Source organism: Desmodus rotundus, chromosome 3, assembly GCF_022682495.2.
Source record: "Desmodus rotundus isolate HL8 chromosome 3, HLdesRot8A.1, whole genome shotgun sequence".
NCBI classification, from domain to species: domain Eukaryota; kingdom Metazoa; phylum Chordata; class Mammalia; order Chiroptera; family Phyllostomidae; genus Desmodus; species Desmodus rotundus.
Window position 1 is genome coordinate 13805553 of NC_071389.1, and position 15657 is coordinate 13821209.

Here is a 15657-nt window from a genome sequence, read left to right on the forward strand (position 1 = left end):
TGTTCACGTAGGGAGGAAGTCTCCATAAAGGGGAAAGTGGTTTGGTCGGGTCAGACGGTAAGGCTGAGGGGTCCTATAGAAGCAGTGGGCTTCCTCGTCTGTGGGTGAGGCTAGAATTCCCTACTGGGAATGTGAGGTGACCGTGTGCCAGAGGTGTGAAGCGGCAGGTCCAGTACATGGATATTGGGCAACTTTGAATTCTCAAGACAAAACAACACAGGTTGCATGGGCCTCCGGCAGAACATTCTGGCTTTATTCTCCAGACTTCCTCCATGGGTGTGTGCTTCAGCTTCTAGGGGCTGTTTGTATCCTTGGCTTGTGGCCCTCCTCCCATCTTAAAAGTACATCACTTCAGTCTCTGTTTCTGTCTCTCTCTTATGGGGATATTTGTGATTTCATTTCAGGCCCACCCAAATCTCCCCCATCTCAAAATCCTTTTATCACATCTGCAAAGTCCCTTTTGCCACGTAACATAAAAACTTGTAGGGAACAGTGTGCCTATTGCTTCCCCAGGGCTCTTAACAGACTAAATGCACGTGTCCTCCGCTTCTGGAAATCGGATTTTACTTGTATTAGTCCATCCTTCCCTAAGTGAGGTTCTACATACATTGGTGGTCTGACTGGAGAGGGCTTTTCCCCTAGTCTTCAAACGACAGCAGTGGGGAACTTATGCACCAGGATCAGGGCCAGTGGGGTAACTGATGTAACGGTGAGAACAGCATACGGTGGAACATGGATGGACCTTGGAGCCCAGCCCTGCCATTGATGCTGTAAGCTCAGGCCAGGGAAGGGGAGCTAAGATGTTTGATCGAGTGGTAAGTGCAGTGCTTTTAAGGGTTGGTTTTTTAAATGCAATAGACGGCACAGGCAGCTTGAGAGACCGTTGTTCTGTGTGTGAGGACAAAGCCTAAAAATAAAATGTGCCAATAAAATAGCTGCTATGTAATTCTAACTCCAATTCAGTTTGGCTTCTAGGCATGTCCCTTACTAAGCCTCAGCTGTGTTTCCAGTCCTTACAGCACTAGTAGTTGGCTGAGGATTTTGAAGTGAACTACACTAGCTGCACAAGAAACAGCTGTATGCACAGTTGACATCGACAAAAAATGGCATCACTGACGCACACAGAGCACATGGGAACTAGGGAGCTTTATTGGTTACATATTGTGCTGCAGAGCCAACAGACAGCATTAGAGCCAGAGGACACATGCAGACAGGCAGCTTCAACTATACACATGCACCCAAGGAGCCCTGAGTCACTGCTCATGGCTTTGCCCTGGTTTCCAGCAGCAGGGTCCCGGCCTCCTTGGTCCCATACCTGGAGCAGGAATGTAGAAGCTGCTGCACCGAGACTCCAGGGGCAGGGGTGAGACCCGAGCACCTGCCTGAGCAAGTAAGTGGAACAACAGATACTGGTGCCCCTTAGCAAAAGGGGCCTATAATGTATTAACAGTTTTTGAGAGCTACTTCCCCAGCCCTCCCAATCTTTAAAATACAAAAAAATAGACTTTATTCTCTTAAAAATACATTCCATTCAGTACATGTTCTGAGCTGTGAAGCAGCAGGAAAATAGGGCCCCTTTCCTACGATCTTGGTTGTGAGGCTTTGAGGAGAACCCTGTTCCCCACTCGGGGTGCTTAAAAGATAATCCCTAAAAGCAGCTCTTTCAAAGCAGTCTCGAACAACAAGAAACCACGCCAACAAAGGCAGCTAGGGACTGGACCAGAGGCTGGGTCCCTAGTCCTTTACTGGGAAGTGGTAGCACTTGGCACTAACCCACTAAATATAAAGAACTAAAACTGCCCCAGGATGACAAGTCCAAGATCAGTATAGACCCTCTCACACCCCATGAGAGGGGGTTGATTTATGTGCAAGCTTGCCTGTGGCCAAGGCTGGAGTCCCTGGCCCCACTGCAAATCCCTTTAACCCACAGGGTAACTGTTTCATTGCCACTCAAAAGCAAAACAGCCATGGTTTCCTCTTGCCTACCACCCCTGCAGCTTTTCCCAGTTTTTAGTATTGGCATGATAAGGGACAGGTGAAAAAGACCAGCTCCTGGCATTTAGCCAGCTCTACTTCCTCCAACCAAGCAGCTCTGGATTGTCGGGGATGGCTCTGGAGTGGACAGCATCCCCGACCTCACTAGGAACCCTCCCACAACCATCCACCTGCCAATAAAACTTGAGAGTGTGAGCCAAGCTGCAGAAAAGGCTTGACCTAAAAGTGGGTTTATTGGCTGGGACGGAATATTTGGCTTTATTAGACAACTTCAACTCCCAGGTCTCCCCTTTTTTTTGGATGTTTCTTCCAGGACCCCTGATGGTGAGGCCCAGGTCCAGACGGTCTTACCTAGGTTGCTTTTCAGAAACTTGCCTCCTTACTTTGGAATTTGAGAGCCAGCCTTGCCAGCCATTGGAAGCCCAGGGTGACTGAGCGTCCAGCCTTCACAGGCTATTACAAATGGAATTTTCTGCAATGCTGGGGACATTTAAAAATATATGTATATTTTATAGCAGTTCTAGGAAGTGTGCAGATGAAACAGTTATCCTGAAATAACTATTAGAATCAAACCCTATTGCACTCAGAGTTAGAGCAGCCCTGTCAAGAGGGCACTGCAGTGGCCCCTTCCACAGAGCATCATGGGGAGTGGCAGACGTCGATGCTGCTGAAATGCGGAAAGATCCAGACTTTGGCACCAAGAGCTACAGCACCAGAATCCAGGGCTCCAGTGCCCAAAGATGAGCATCAGCGGCGAGCTCTTTGAAGGCATGGCTCAGCACCCTTCTCTTTCCACCAGTGGCAAAGAGCCATGGACTTTTTTATACTCTCCGCTGACCTCCACAGAGATCGGTTTCCTTTGGACTATCAGGGTTGCCGACCAGTGGAAAATGGCAGGGAGGGTAAGTGAGAGGCTGCAGCCTTGAACAAGCTAGTGTCTGGCTGGTGACCAGGAGAAGCAGTAGAAGTTTTGAAAACAGCATCTGAAGTTGAACGTCTGAGGCAGCAATGTGAAGGAAAGGCAAGCCACAGGACAATACGCTTAGGTTGGCAAAACTCCAGAAAATGGAAACAAGAGCAAACATCCCTGTCTGTGAAAGTAAGGTAGCACTCCCCCGGCCTCCAGGACTGCCGAGTCTGGCGCAGACGAGGGGGGGATGCACACTGGTTCCCACGCCGAGTGGAGGCAGAGACAGTGACTCAGGAAGCACAGGACCAGGAGGCACAGCAACTTGTGTTATGGAAAGTGCAAGCCAGGAGATACTGTGTGGCAGTGGGCAAGGCATCGGTGCCAGAAAGGGCCGCAGGGACCATCTAATCTGGCCCCTTCATTTTACAGACGGGAAGAGTGAGGCCAACGGGAGCTTCTCTGAGCTCCAACTCATGACATAAAAAGGGCCCAGAAAAGCAGTCAAGGGCACCGAGGACACATTCCCCAAATCCGTTTGGATGGCACCATCCAAAAACGAGGATCACCTCCCCCCAGTGGGATGATGGAAACAGAAGAATCTTAGACTGTTTATAGACAGGGAAACCATGGCGAAGCACAGCGCCAGGAAGGAAGCCCAGCTTTCCTGACTCCTACTCCAATGCGCTCTCACTGTCAAGGGGATCCCTTCTTTGAATTGAGAGAATGCTACAGAAAAAGCAGTGTCAAGATTGTAAGTTCTTTTTAACTTCCCCATGTGAATGGTATTAAGTAAACTAATCAATTTTTATTGATGTGGCTTCCTGAAAAGTTTGCTGCATTTTGAATTGCATACACCTGGGGCCCCTGATAAGCATGTGTTACCCTTCCTCCCATGAAGTCAAGGTTTGCAGGGCCCACTTCTGCAGGAATGCATCAGCTTGGTAAAGTGCGCTACCTCCTCCGTGGGGGATGGAGGAGGAGGACCAAAGTCCATGCCTTTCATGGAACTATTGCTTTGTGGAGTGAGTGAAGGGGAAGCGCTTCTTCCTGTCCATGTTCCCCTTCGCTGGGCGCTTCCGTAGAAGGCGGGAGTATGCTGGGTCAGGCCCAGTTTAGTCTGGAAATAGTCCGAAGGTGGAAACACAGTCAGCATGATGTCTCCGGCCACAGGAGAGGAGCAGGCAATGCCAGCAGCATCACTGGTGCCCAAGGAAGGAGATGCGTGAGGTTTGTGCATTTCCAGGTGCCTTTGGAAGGTGAGCTGAGAGCTGGGGTTGGGGGGGAGATGGCATTCCAATAGGTGGGTAAGTACCCGTGTACTCTGCCCCCAGAAAACAGTGGTTAGCAAGGGGGCCCAGTCAGAGAAGTTTCAACTTAAAGTGTAGTCCCATAATCCTTTAGAGGCAGCACAGATGTCTTCAATTAAGTCTGAAGAACTCCGAAGGGGCAAGGAATGGAAGCCCGCGAATGGAGCTGATGGCTGGTAAGTCTCAATGTAGATACTTAGGCCCGCAGGGCAGACAAGGAGCGAACTAGATGTGATGAGGAGACTGAGAAGTCAGAATATTAACCGCAAGGGAAGGGGCACAGTTGTATGGCGGGGATATAAGGAGTTTCTATCATTCCCTATTTGGGGACCAGAGTGGTCCATTCTACCTGGGGCACAGGACAGGGACAAGGAGGTCTCATGCATCAATCAGGGAAGCCTGGGTGACTGTCCATCTTGTAGCTTCTGATCCCCTCTGGCCAACTGGCAGGAATGACCTGAGCCACAGCCTGGCTCTCTGCCACAGTCTCCCAGCCAAGGCCTGATGTCTTGCCTGGTTACTGGCCTGGGATCCCACCTTCATAGGAAGGGAAGGTGGAAGAGCTGAGAAGCAGAGCGGAGGAGACGACAGACCTCAGCCCGCTGGCTCAGTTTTCCTCAGCACAGGGCCTGGCTGCCCGTCTCCGTTCCTCGGCCTGTACTTGCCCAGGCTCTGACAGCCCCTGCTTCACAGGCAGTTCTGGACGTTCGAGGGAGTTGTGCAGTCGCCTGTAGACACCGTGTGTGCAGTCATCATCTTCCTCCTGCGCCAAGAAATGACAAAAGTGAGCTGTGGAGGACGACACAGTGAGTTACAAAGCCACCCTCACCCCATACCCCAGCGGTCCTCTCCAGCCTGACGGAGGGAGGTACCGCACAGACAGCCCATAGCATGATGCAAAGATACGTTTTGCCCTGAAGACAGGCCAATATGAAAGTTCTTGTAAATAGGGCAGACGACATACTCCAATCTGCTAGGAGCTCCTAGGGTAGACTAGGGCGCTCACAAGTGAACAGAAACCCTACAAAGTACAGGGCTAGGAGTCGGGGCACGGGAGCGGTACCCCTAAATAGTAGCCAGAGGTACTCCAGTTCTGAACGTGGAGGATGCATGCTTCTCAGGGTGAGAGCCACTTCCTAGGTGGGCAGACAAGACGTGTGCTGAAACAGGAGCGGGACAGCTCTTCCCCACTCCCACCAAAGGCGCACACGCCTTCCCTTTTGCATGCCACATCACAAACACCACGTACCCTCACTGCACCTCAGCCAAACTCCCGAGGACTAAACACCCAGCCTTCTCTCCACTGCTCCTCTACCAGACTTCTGCCTTTTTAATGTTTTGCTTTGGTGCTTCCAAGCAAATGCAGATCAAAGGACACAAGTGTGAGTGAGGAAAGCGGCTGGTACAAAGAAGAGTGGATTTAGAGACAGGAATCCTGGATTCAAATCTTAGTTCTTCCAGTAATTCACTTGGGTATGACCTTCAGTTTCTACATCTAAAAAAATGGGGATAACACCTGCCCAGTGGGGCTGCTGCAGAGACTGAATGGGGTTAGTGGGTGGGGAAGTGCTTTGTCAAGTGTTAAGTACCTTGTAAAAACTTAAGGGCTTTTCCAATGAACATCCAGTCACCTGCCCTTCACAGGCTCCACGTCTACAAGACGTTCCCAGGGGCTTCCCCTTCAGATGCTGTTCCGACAGCGTGAGCCTCCAATGAGGAGGAGCTTCTGGATTTCTCTATGCTGTAATGAGCGAACACGAGCCAGCCCTGCCCTCAGACTGATGATACAATAGGCTTGGCGGGTGTCCGGGGCAGAAAGATGCTGGGGCACGAAGCCTATAAAGTGGGCCTTTGTGCCAGCAGCTGGCAAAAGATCCACTGTCTCAACGGAAGCAGCCAAGAACTCGTCGCCCAGGCTCCCATCTCTGCTCTACAGAAAGGGCCCTGGGCTTCCTCCCCTCACTCAGAGCTCCCCAGCAAGCGCACAGAGGCCCTCTCTCCTTTTCGTCAGGCCGTCATACATGAAGACACATTGGGGAAAGGATTTTGGAAATTCATGCTCCTCTGTCAAATACCTTCCTCAAGGTACTTTATTCTTGAAGGGCAAACCTATCTTATTTTCAACAGTCCTCAGAGCTATGTGCAGTTTCCCAGCCCCTTGGTCCCCATAATCCCGAGTCACACAGGCCAGAACAGAGGCGGCAAAGGAGGAAAGGAAAGTGGGAAGGGGGACAGGACAGCAGACGGGAGAGAGGGAAAGACGTGGGACTTACCGTGCCTGCCAAGTGGTTCCAGGCGGCAGCCGGGACAGCATCTCCTACCCTATTCTGCCGAGTGAGCACCTCTGACACAGTGAGGCTACTCTGGGTCCTTCTGGAAGAGAGCTCAGGGGCATCCCCTGAGTGTCCTACCCTTCGAGTACCCTGCTCGCAAAGGTAGTACCTGGGCTGTTCAAGGTCTGAATAGTCTGTGGAAGACCTCTGGGTGTAGGCATTGGCAGATGCCACATTTTTACCTATTTGAGTTGGGGGGTCTTCTAAAGAGTTCAAATCTCGCCTGCTCTTCCAGGCATTCCGCACAGTAACGTGCCTGGCGTCCGAAGGGCTGGCCTCTGAAGGGGCGCTATGGCTTTTCCACCTGATTGTCTCTGCGGGGGGTGCGTGGCTATTCCTCTCCACGGGGTCCGATGGCTTGATTATAATGCTGCTCCGAGAGACCACTGTTTCCGGCCTGTTCTTCAGGGGCCCATCGCCCATCCTTTCAGCTTCTGTGAACTGCAAGGTGATGTCATGTTTGTGAATGGAGAGCTCAAAGGGGGAGCTGACATGGCTGCTGACTGCCGTGAGCTCGGGTGGCCCAACCTGGATGTTACTGGTGGCCGTGTGCCTCTCCCGCGGCAGGGCCTCGCCTGGGGCGGCTCGGGGGCCGTTGCTGCTGTCAGAGGGATAGATAGTAATGCTGCTTGTAACTTTGTTTGGCCCTGGTTTGGAGGGGAACTTCTGTTTCTCCAAAGTGGACTCCGCTCCGGATCCTCCCATGATTTTTTTCACGTCTTTATCAACGATGACAGGTTTGATGATGGCTCTAGACCGCAAGGCCTCTCTGGGGCTGAAGGGCCTCTGACTTTTTACCCCCGCACCATTGGCCTCTGGGAACTCCGCGGGATTGGTGGAGACCCTGACAGGTTTCACAGATTCATTTTCGGTCCCAACATCTTTATCATTCTCGAACAGGGAGGTTCTGAGGCCCCCTCGGGATTTGGCCTTTTCTCTGGAGTTGGGCTGTTTGTGCTCTGGCTCTGGGGTGATGGTTGTGTTTACCAGTTTGGCAGTAACAAGAGACATCATGTCCATGTCATCATCTGAATCTGGCTTCTCTCTGCCACTAGCTTTGATGACTCGACACCTTAGGGCCTCATGCTGACTGCTGTCTTCCATCACAACTGCTACGGGTTGATCAACTCCTTCTTTATTTGGGGTTGAAAAACCCTGAAGGATGTTCTCTTGGCTTCTGGAGCTGTAAGGATACTTTGATAAAAGTGGTGCCTTCGAATGTGGGGAACTGGTATCAGCCTCTGGGCCGTTGGCAGCCTTTTTGCCCTTAGAGAGCCCTTCTGAGGAAGATCTTCGGGATGAGGCCAGACCTCCCATGGTCTTAGAACTGCCAGGGTCTGCGGCCTGAGTTACTTGACTTCCATTGCTAGGCACCGGCCCTCTCTTGCCAAACAGGGCCTCCGGGGAGGTGTCGGAAGCCTTGTCGGCCCTGCCCAGTATGTCATTGGGAATAGACCCATGGGTGGTATCGCTAAACGTTCGTGTGGTCTTCTCTACTTTTCCCTTCAGCCCACTCTCAGTCCCTGGCTTGGGAGCGCCCTTCCAAACTTTACCGTGCTCCTGAGCAGCCGGGGGGTAGCGGCTAAGCACCGATGGCTGCTCCCTGGACTTCTTCCCTTCGCTCTGAGAGGAGCCAGATGCAAAGCGATCTTCAGTTCTCTTCGTCTCCTGGGCCCCACTGTCTGCACCTGCCCCTGTGTTGGAAGCTTTGGCTGCCCTCCTATTGGTGAAACTGGGAGAGGAGACCTGCCTGTGGCTCAGAGAGTAGTTTTCATTGTTAAGGGCAAAGTCCCGGTTTCGGTGCCTCTCCCGCTTGTGCTGAGGGGACAGTTCCCGAGACGTGTGCTTGGGCACAGGCGCCTCGCTCCCGTGGCCTCTAAACTTAGTCCTCTCGTGCCTGCCCTTGCCGGACAGGAAAGCGCCTGCCCCTTCCACCTCCCCATTCTCTAACTCCTTCTGCTTCTTGATCTGTAGTTTTATCTCCTCCAGCTGGCTGGCTAAGAGTTTGTTTTTATTTTGTTCGCTTAAGTAATTATCCTGAAGGTCATTGTTTTTGGCCCTCATTTTCTTAAGCTCTTCTTCCAAAGACTCAAAATGTTTGAGTTGAGTCTTAAGTTTCTCAATCTCTTGGTTAAGGTCTTTGACTTTATTGTCTTCCTGATTTCGGTTCTTCTCATTTTCAGATTTACTCCTTGTCTCATTCTCTGCCTGCTTCAGATAGTCCAGGGCGCCCTTCCTTCTCGATTCTTTGGACGGCAGGGTGGAGGAGATGCCATCCTCGATCCGGAGGTCATTCCTTTCCAGAAGATTAGACGCATTCCTTGCATAATCTCGACTCATTTTTTTGTTCTGCTCCAGTTTTTGAGTGAGTTCTTTTATAATTTTCTCATTTTCCTTCTCCTTCTCATTTAAGTATTTCCTCTCACTTACAAAGCTCAGCGTCAGCGACTTCAGCTGCTCCAGCTCTGCCGCCAGGCCCTGCTCGGTTTTCTCCAGGCGGTCCTCGGACGTCTCCAGCTCCTTCACCCTCACTCTCAGCGTCTCCAGCTCCGAGGAGACTTTCTTCGTCAGGTTTCTCTCCTCGTTCAGGCTCAAACACAGCTGGGTGCAGTCATTCTTACTCCTGCTAAAGGCCTCCTCCAGCTTCTCCAGTTCGGCCATCCGTTTCTGAAGCCGCTCAATCTCAGATTTCAGCTCCCGGGTGAGGTTCTCCTCCTCTTCAAGCTTTTCCTTCATCAGCCGACACAGGTCCTCCGCTCTCTTAATTTCCTCGTCTTTGCCTTCGATTCTCAGCACTCGCTGGCGCAGCACCTCAATCTCGGCCAGCATGCTGGAGTTGCTGCCCTCCGCCTGAATCACCTTGTCCTGGAGGTCTAGGAGCTCATCCTCTGCTTTCTGGAGGTTTTTTGTGGCTTCTTCCAACTCATCAAGGCGGCGGCTTAGGCTCTGTAACTTAAAGCGCAGGTGGCGGCTGGAGGCGGTCTCCTTGTAGTTTGTGTACTCAGCCATGTTTACTGCCAGCCAGCCGGGCTCCGAGAGGCATCCGCTTCCACTCGACGGAATGAGAAACGGTTACCTTTCTCTGGGCATCCACAACCTTCTCTGGCAGCTGGAGACCATTATCACTCTACAGAAGGAAAGCATAAAGCATGTCAGGTAGCAAATAAAAAATCCGGACGTCACTCCCAGCTCCCGTGTGCCATTCTTGTTCCTGAAACACAGCAGGAATTGGGATAAACCTGCAGGATAAGACTGGGTCCTTATGGCTGATCGTGAGCTAGTACCCAGTTTCAGCCTGAGGAAGAATGCCGCCCACGGCAGCACGGCAGGAAGACACAGTGGGCTACAAGACCACCTCCACCATTCGCCGCCGCACAGTCTCAGGAGAGCCATTAACTTTTCCACAAATCATTAAGTAAGCAGCCTCAGTTCTGCTCAGCTGTACGCCTACCATCCCTCTCCCCGTACTGTTCTGAGCTAATGCGGGGAAAGCTCTCGGTAGCGAAGCAGTAAGCAGTTCTAAGATTATTCAGAACTACAGCTTCAGGAAAGAAGCAGAGTAATGAAAAAAGTCACCTTATGGACACAGGGAGGTAACAGGACCTGGGGCAGAAAGGGAAGACAGTACGCCAAGAGCATCTATAACCTCGGGCCTGTCTCCACGGCAGTTCGCAGGTCCAGTCTGCACCGCCTGAGCAGTCGAGAGAATCTAACTGGGAAACGGCCTCGGCCTGGTACTGTCCCTGGGAACCTCCCAGAGGTAAACAACAGTAGTCTAGAAAGAGACTCCCTTCCAAGGTCATTCTACATAAAAGTCGCACAAAGTCCCACTGAACTACGAAACATGTAAGGAAGGACCGTTCTTTTACTGTGAACAAAGGAGGTTTCTAATAAGAATTGAAGGGAGATAGGCTATAGATCGTAAGTTAAGTATATTCCAATATTTAAAGTCATAATCATAAAACAGGAGACAATAACGAGATGCTGTCAACAAGGAGCGGTCTTTAAGATTTTAAATCTCAACGGGATTCTAAAATTAGCCAAATAAAATTGCTAGAAATGTAAAGGAAAATAGCAAATAGATGCAAATGAAGGGTACAGAGGTTGAGATACGGGGAGATTACAAAAGGCAGCACAGAATTAAAGACTGGAAACGAGAACGAGAAATCAATGGGCACAGAGAACACATAAAAGAGGTCCAGAAATGAGTTTATCAAGTGGCACAGAAGGAACAGACAGAATGGGGAGAGGCAATATTTGAAGAGCTACTAGCTAAGAATTTTCAAGAGCTGATAAAAAATATAGAATGGAGCTTCATATTCAGAAAGCAAAGTTCCCAACCAAAATTAAATCTGAGCCTAGACGAGAACAAAAGGCAAATAAAAACCTAAATGTTCATTATGGACAGACCCCCCATGAAAGAACTGTTTCTGAATGTGCTTCAGAATACAGCAACTGACCACCTGAGGAAAGCAGGAGATGGAAGGAATGGTAAGCAAACACATTAACCCAAACGAGCACTGACTCATAAGAAAAATCAGTGGGGAGGGAAGGGCGGGATAAAATCGAGTGGAACTATCACACTGGACAGTAACAACAGGTGAGGCAGAGAAATCGGAACTCACGTAAAACACTGTGTTCTTTGGGAAGAGAGGAGAGAGTTACTGTAACTGATTTGAGACCTTGTTAAGAATAGATATTAATCACATACTAAGAAGGCATTAAGAAGCAATATATAAGGAACTTTAATGTTAAGAACAACAACAAAAACCCTTATTTTTTAATGGGCAAAGGACTCAAGTAGCAATTTCTCCAAAGATGATATTCAAATGGCAACAAACACATGAAAAGATGCTCAACATCACTAATCCTTCAGGAAATGCAAATCAAACCCACACTGAGGTACCAGTTCACACCCACCAGCATGGCTACTATCACAAAACAGAAACAAGCGCTGGTGAGGGTGTGGAGAGATTGGAACACTTGTGCACCGCTGGTGGGAAGATAAAATGGTAGAGCTGCTGTGGAAAAGAGTGTGGCAGTCCCTCAAAAAGTTCAAAACAGAGTTACTCTGTGACCCAGCAATTCCACGCTGGGTATGTAACCAAAAACACCTGGAAGCAGGATCTCAAGGAGGTTTGCACACCTATGTTCACAGCACTATTCGCAATAGTAGAAAGGAGTGAGCAACACAAGTGTCCATAAAGGGATGAGTGGATACACAAAATGTGAAATACACATACAATGAAATACTGTTCAGTCTAAAAAGGAAGAAAATTCTGACACACGCCACAACATGGATGAACTTGGATGACACTGTGCTAAGTGAAAAACTCCAGTCACAAAAGACAAATACTGTAAGATTTCACTGACATGTGGTGCCCAGAAGAGTCAAGTTCATAGAAACAGAAAGTCGAACGGTGGTTGCTGGGGGAACGGAAAGGGGGGTTGTCATTTAATGGGCACAGAGTTTCACTTCTGCAAGATAAAAAACTGGTTGCATAATGTGATGTGTACTTAACACTATGGAACTATACACACGCAAAAATGGTTAAGAAGATACATTTTTTTTACGCATTGTTTTACCGCAATAAAAAAATAACTTTAAATTTAAGGCAGGAAAAAAAGTAAATGCCTAGATAGAGAAGATAAGGCAGGCTTCCAGTTTCTGGTCCAGCCTGTGAGCAGCTTCGAAGTCATCACTCTGTCCAAACAAGTAAAAAGCGGAACAAACTGGAAATCAACAGCTCCTCTTAGGCCCATGTGAAAACTGAGGTCACAAAGAAAACCACTTCACCCCAAAATCAGAAATCGCCATTTTCCCCAGCAGAAACCCTAGCACCACCACCGGAAAACGTAACGGCAGCTGGCAAATTGCTGGAGGCTCAGTGTGGAAGGCTGGGAGCTAAACTCTCTCAGTAAGGGACCCCGTCTTAGAGGGTGCACCACACTTTGTGAGCTGTCCTCCCGGGAGCTGTACCAGGCTCTCACAGTGAAGATGAGAGAACATGTCTCACGTCTCTGTTAGCGTAAGTAGCTGGATAGTGCCAAAGGAAGGGAGCAAAAGGAACCAGACATCATTAAGTGCAACGAAGTAGGGAGCAGCAGCCTGATTCCCTGAGAAGCTGCAGCATTCACAGACACCCTGGAGGATGACGGCATCCCCAGCAAGGGGATTAACCCCCCCGCCCAGTGGAAGGATGACTTTTCACTCACCCCAAGGTACAACAGGTCCATTCGCCCAGACTATGGGGGCAAGGAATTAAAATTTCAAAGGGAAATTCTTCCACTGGGCACATGCCAGGTAGTAAAAAAGGACACAGGGGAGGTACTTCTATGAGACATGCGCATCAGGAGCTAAGATGGCAACCATAAGGGGGGGGTCTCTAGCCCGGGAAAAGGATCACATTAGTTAAGGGACACAGAACCCCAGAAGAGATCTAGGAAACAGGTAGGTTAGGGGAAGACCCAACGCAGTCTGTGAAAGACTGGGAAGTTGGTTAGTCTGAAAGAGGGCCTGGTCCTTCCCAAGCCTGAGGTGACATAACCCAAACGTAAAGAGCTCACTCTAGCTCCAGTACCACCCGCTCGCCCCATTCACTTGTGCATTTTCTCTCCGTGGCAGCCACGTGGCCCTGGCGGCCGCCTGGGTCCTGTGGCAGACTGCGTATGCGTGGGCACACGGCCAGCCAGAGACAGCTGAGCACATGGACTAAGCTAGCTGAGTGGTGAGAGACTGGACTGGACTGAACCAATGGCACAGAATTTTTGGACCTTGGTCTTTGCACTGGGCTTGATGAAGACAAAACTGGACTTTTCCCAAGGCAGGATGGAAAGAGATGGAACCCAGGGAGGCAGTTCTTCGATTCTGCTTCTACGATAAAAGCTCACCACGCCACAACCTCCCATTCGTGGGTCCCTGGAATTCCTTTCTTGCCACTCGATGAAAGGACTTCATTCCAAACACTTCTAGGAGGGGGAGCCTAATCTACTGGTGTTTTATCAGAGCCTAGCTGACCAGGGGGCCGGGGAAGCTTCTGCTAGCCTTCCACATGGGGGAATGGAAATACTCAACTCCAGCCCACTCTAGCTATCCTGAACCACCTAAAGGGCGGGGTGGGGCATGGCGGGGGGTGGGGGGCATAGTGGGTACATGAGGATGACGACTGGATAATAAAAAACACTGGTGAAGTTCACAGAGCAAGGGCACAGGCTCACTGAAAGACCGAGACCTAATCATAGGTCAGCAGAACACGTCCTTCACCCCACACCTTACCACCACATCACTAAAAAAGCCTCTTTGCCTCAGTTCTTCTTACCCAGGACATCGTGTTGGCCTTTCAACAGAACATCCCAAGGCATACTAAAAGGAAAGAAAAGTTTGAAGAAACAGAGCAAGCATCAGAACCAGACTCACACACGGCACAGATGTTGGAATTATCAAGATAGAAATTTAAAACAACTATGAAGAACAGGCTGAGTACTGTCACGGAAAAAGTAGACAACATGTGAGAACACATGGGGAATGTAAGCAAAAACATGGAAATTCTAGGGGAGAATAAAGAGGAAATGTAAGAGATCAAAAAACACTGTAACAGAAATTAAGAATGCCTTTGGCTCATTACTACACTAGACACAACTGGGTTAAGAACCTCTAAGCTTGAGGATACGGCAACAGAAACTTCCAAACCTGAAAAGCAAAGAGAAAAAGACTGAAAAAACTGAACAAACTATCCAGGAAGTGCGGGGCAAGTGCAAAAGGTGCTGTATGTAACGGGAACGTCAGAAGAAGAAAGGAGAGGAGAAAATTTGAAGCATTCATGACAGACTGTCCCAAAATTAATTAATGTCAGATGCCAAACCACAGAGCTCAGAACACGGAGCAAGACAAATGCCCAAAGAAAAACAAGCAAAAACCCCAACGCCTAGGCGTATCATATTCACGCTGCAGAAAACAAAAGATAAAAAACCTTGAAAAAATAAATCTCGAAAGAAGCCAGAAGACACAACACCTTACCTACAGATGAGAAAAGGCAAGAAGTGCGGGTGACTTCTCAGAAACCATGCAAGCACGGGGGGAGCAAAAGATTTCAAACGCTGAGAAAGAAACACCAATCTAGGGGCCTGTACCTTGCAGAATTACCCCCCAGAAGGGAAGGAGAGATGCTTTCTCAGACAAAAACTGCGGGGGTCTGTTGCCAGTGGGCCTTCCTTGAAAGAAACGTTAAACTGAATTATTCTGTGAAAAGGAAAATGATATCAAAAACGCAGGCCACATAAATAAAGGAAGAGTGTTAGATAAGGAATGAGCGAAAGTAAAACAAAATTTTTAACTTTTTGTGTTCTTAATTGACCTAACAGATCAGTTGTTCAAAACAATAGTAAGAGTGTACTCAATGGATACAGTTCAGGCACACATGGAAGGGACAGCAGCAGTGACATACAGGACAGGAGAAACATTAGGTCACTTTGTTATTATACGGTACTTGTACTGACTCTAGGGCACCACTAAAAAAAGTTTAATTGATGTACTAAGAAAGGAGACCTTAAACCTCCTTTTGCCCCACCCTGTATGCATCTTAAAACGGGGCATCAAAATACATGAGGCAAAAACTGACAAATACAAGGAGACATTGATGAACCCACGGCTACGGGTGGGAAGTTCCAGACCCTTCTATCGCTAATGGACCAATCCAGCAGGCAGAAAACCAGGAAGGACGCAGTTAAACTCAGTACCACCATCAATCTTTTTCTCTCTCTAAACTTCTGTCTGTCTGTCTCTCTCTCTCTCTCTCTCTCTCTCTCTCTCACACACACACACATTTTTATTCAGAAGTTACGTTATAGCATTGTCTATTTTTCACCCTTGGAAATAGTTCTTAACTCTGGGATTTTAAAAGGTAGAAATAATATGACAACAAACTCACAACTATCAACAACTGAATCTAAAAAACAAAAACAAAAACTGAGCAAACAACTAGAACAGGAACAGAATCACAGAAGTGGAGATCACATGGAGGGTTATCAGCGGGGAGGGGAAAGGGGAGGAGAGAGAATGGGGGGAAAGGTACAGGGAGTAAGAAGCATAAATGGTAGGCACAAAATAGACAGG

General features: G+C 49.1%; 1 protein-coding gene across 9 annotated transcripts in view; it reads right to left on the reverse strand.

Moving 5' to 3' along the window:
• Positions 1-1127: 1127 nt before the first annotated feature.
• LUZP1 (leucine zipper protein 1) overlaps positions 1128-15657 on the reverse strand; it is a 74680-nt gene continuing 60150 nt past the window's right edge. For all 9 annotated transcript variants that reach the window (XM_053919903.2, XM_053919904.2, XM_053919906.2 and 6 more), the window contains 2 exons: positions 6486-9672; positions 1128-4975 (listed from right to left, as the gene is read on the reverse strand). In XM_053919903.2, the coding sequence (XP_053775878.1) occupies positions 4820-4975; positions 6486-9554 (3225 nt within the window). In that variant the 5' untranslated portion in view covers positions 9555-9672 and the 3' untranslated portion in view covers positions 1128-4819. The remainder of the gene's footprint in view (positions 4976-6485; positions 9673-15657) is intronic.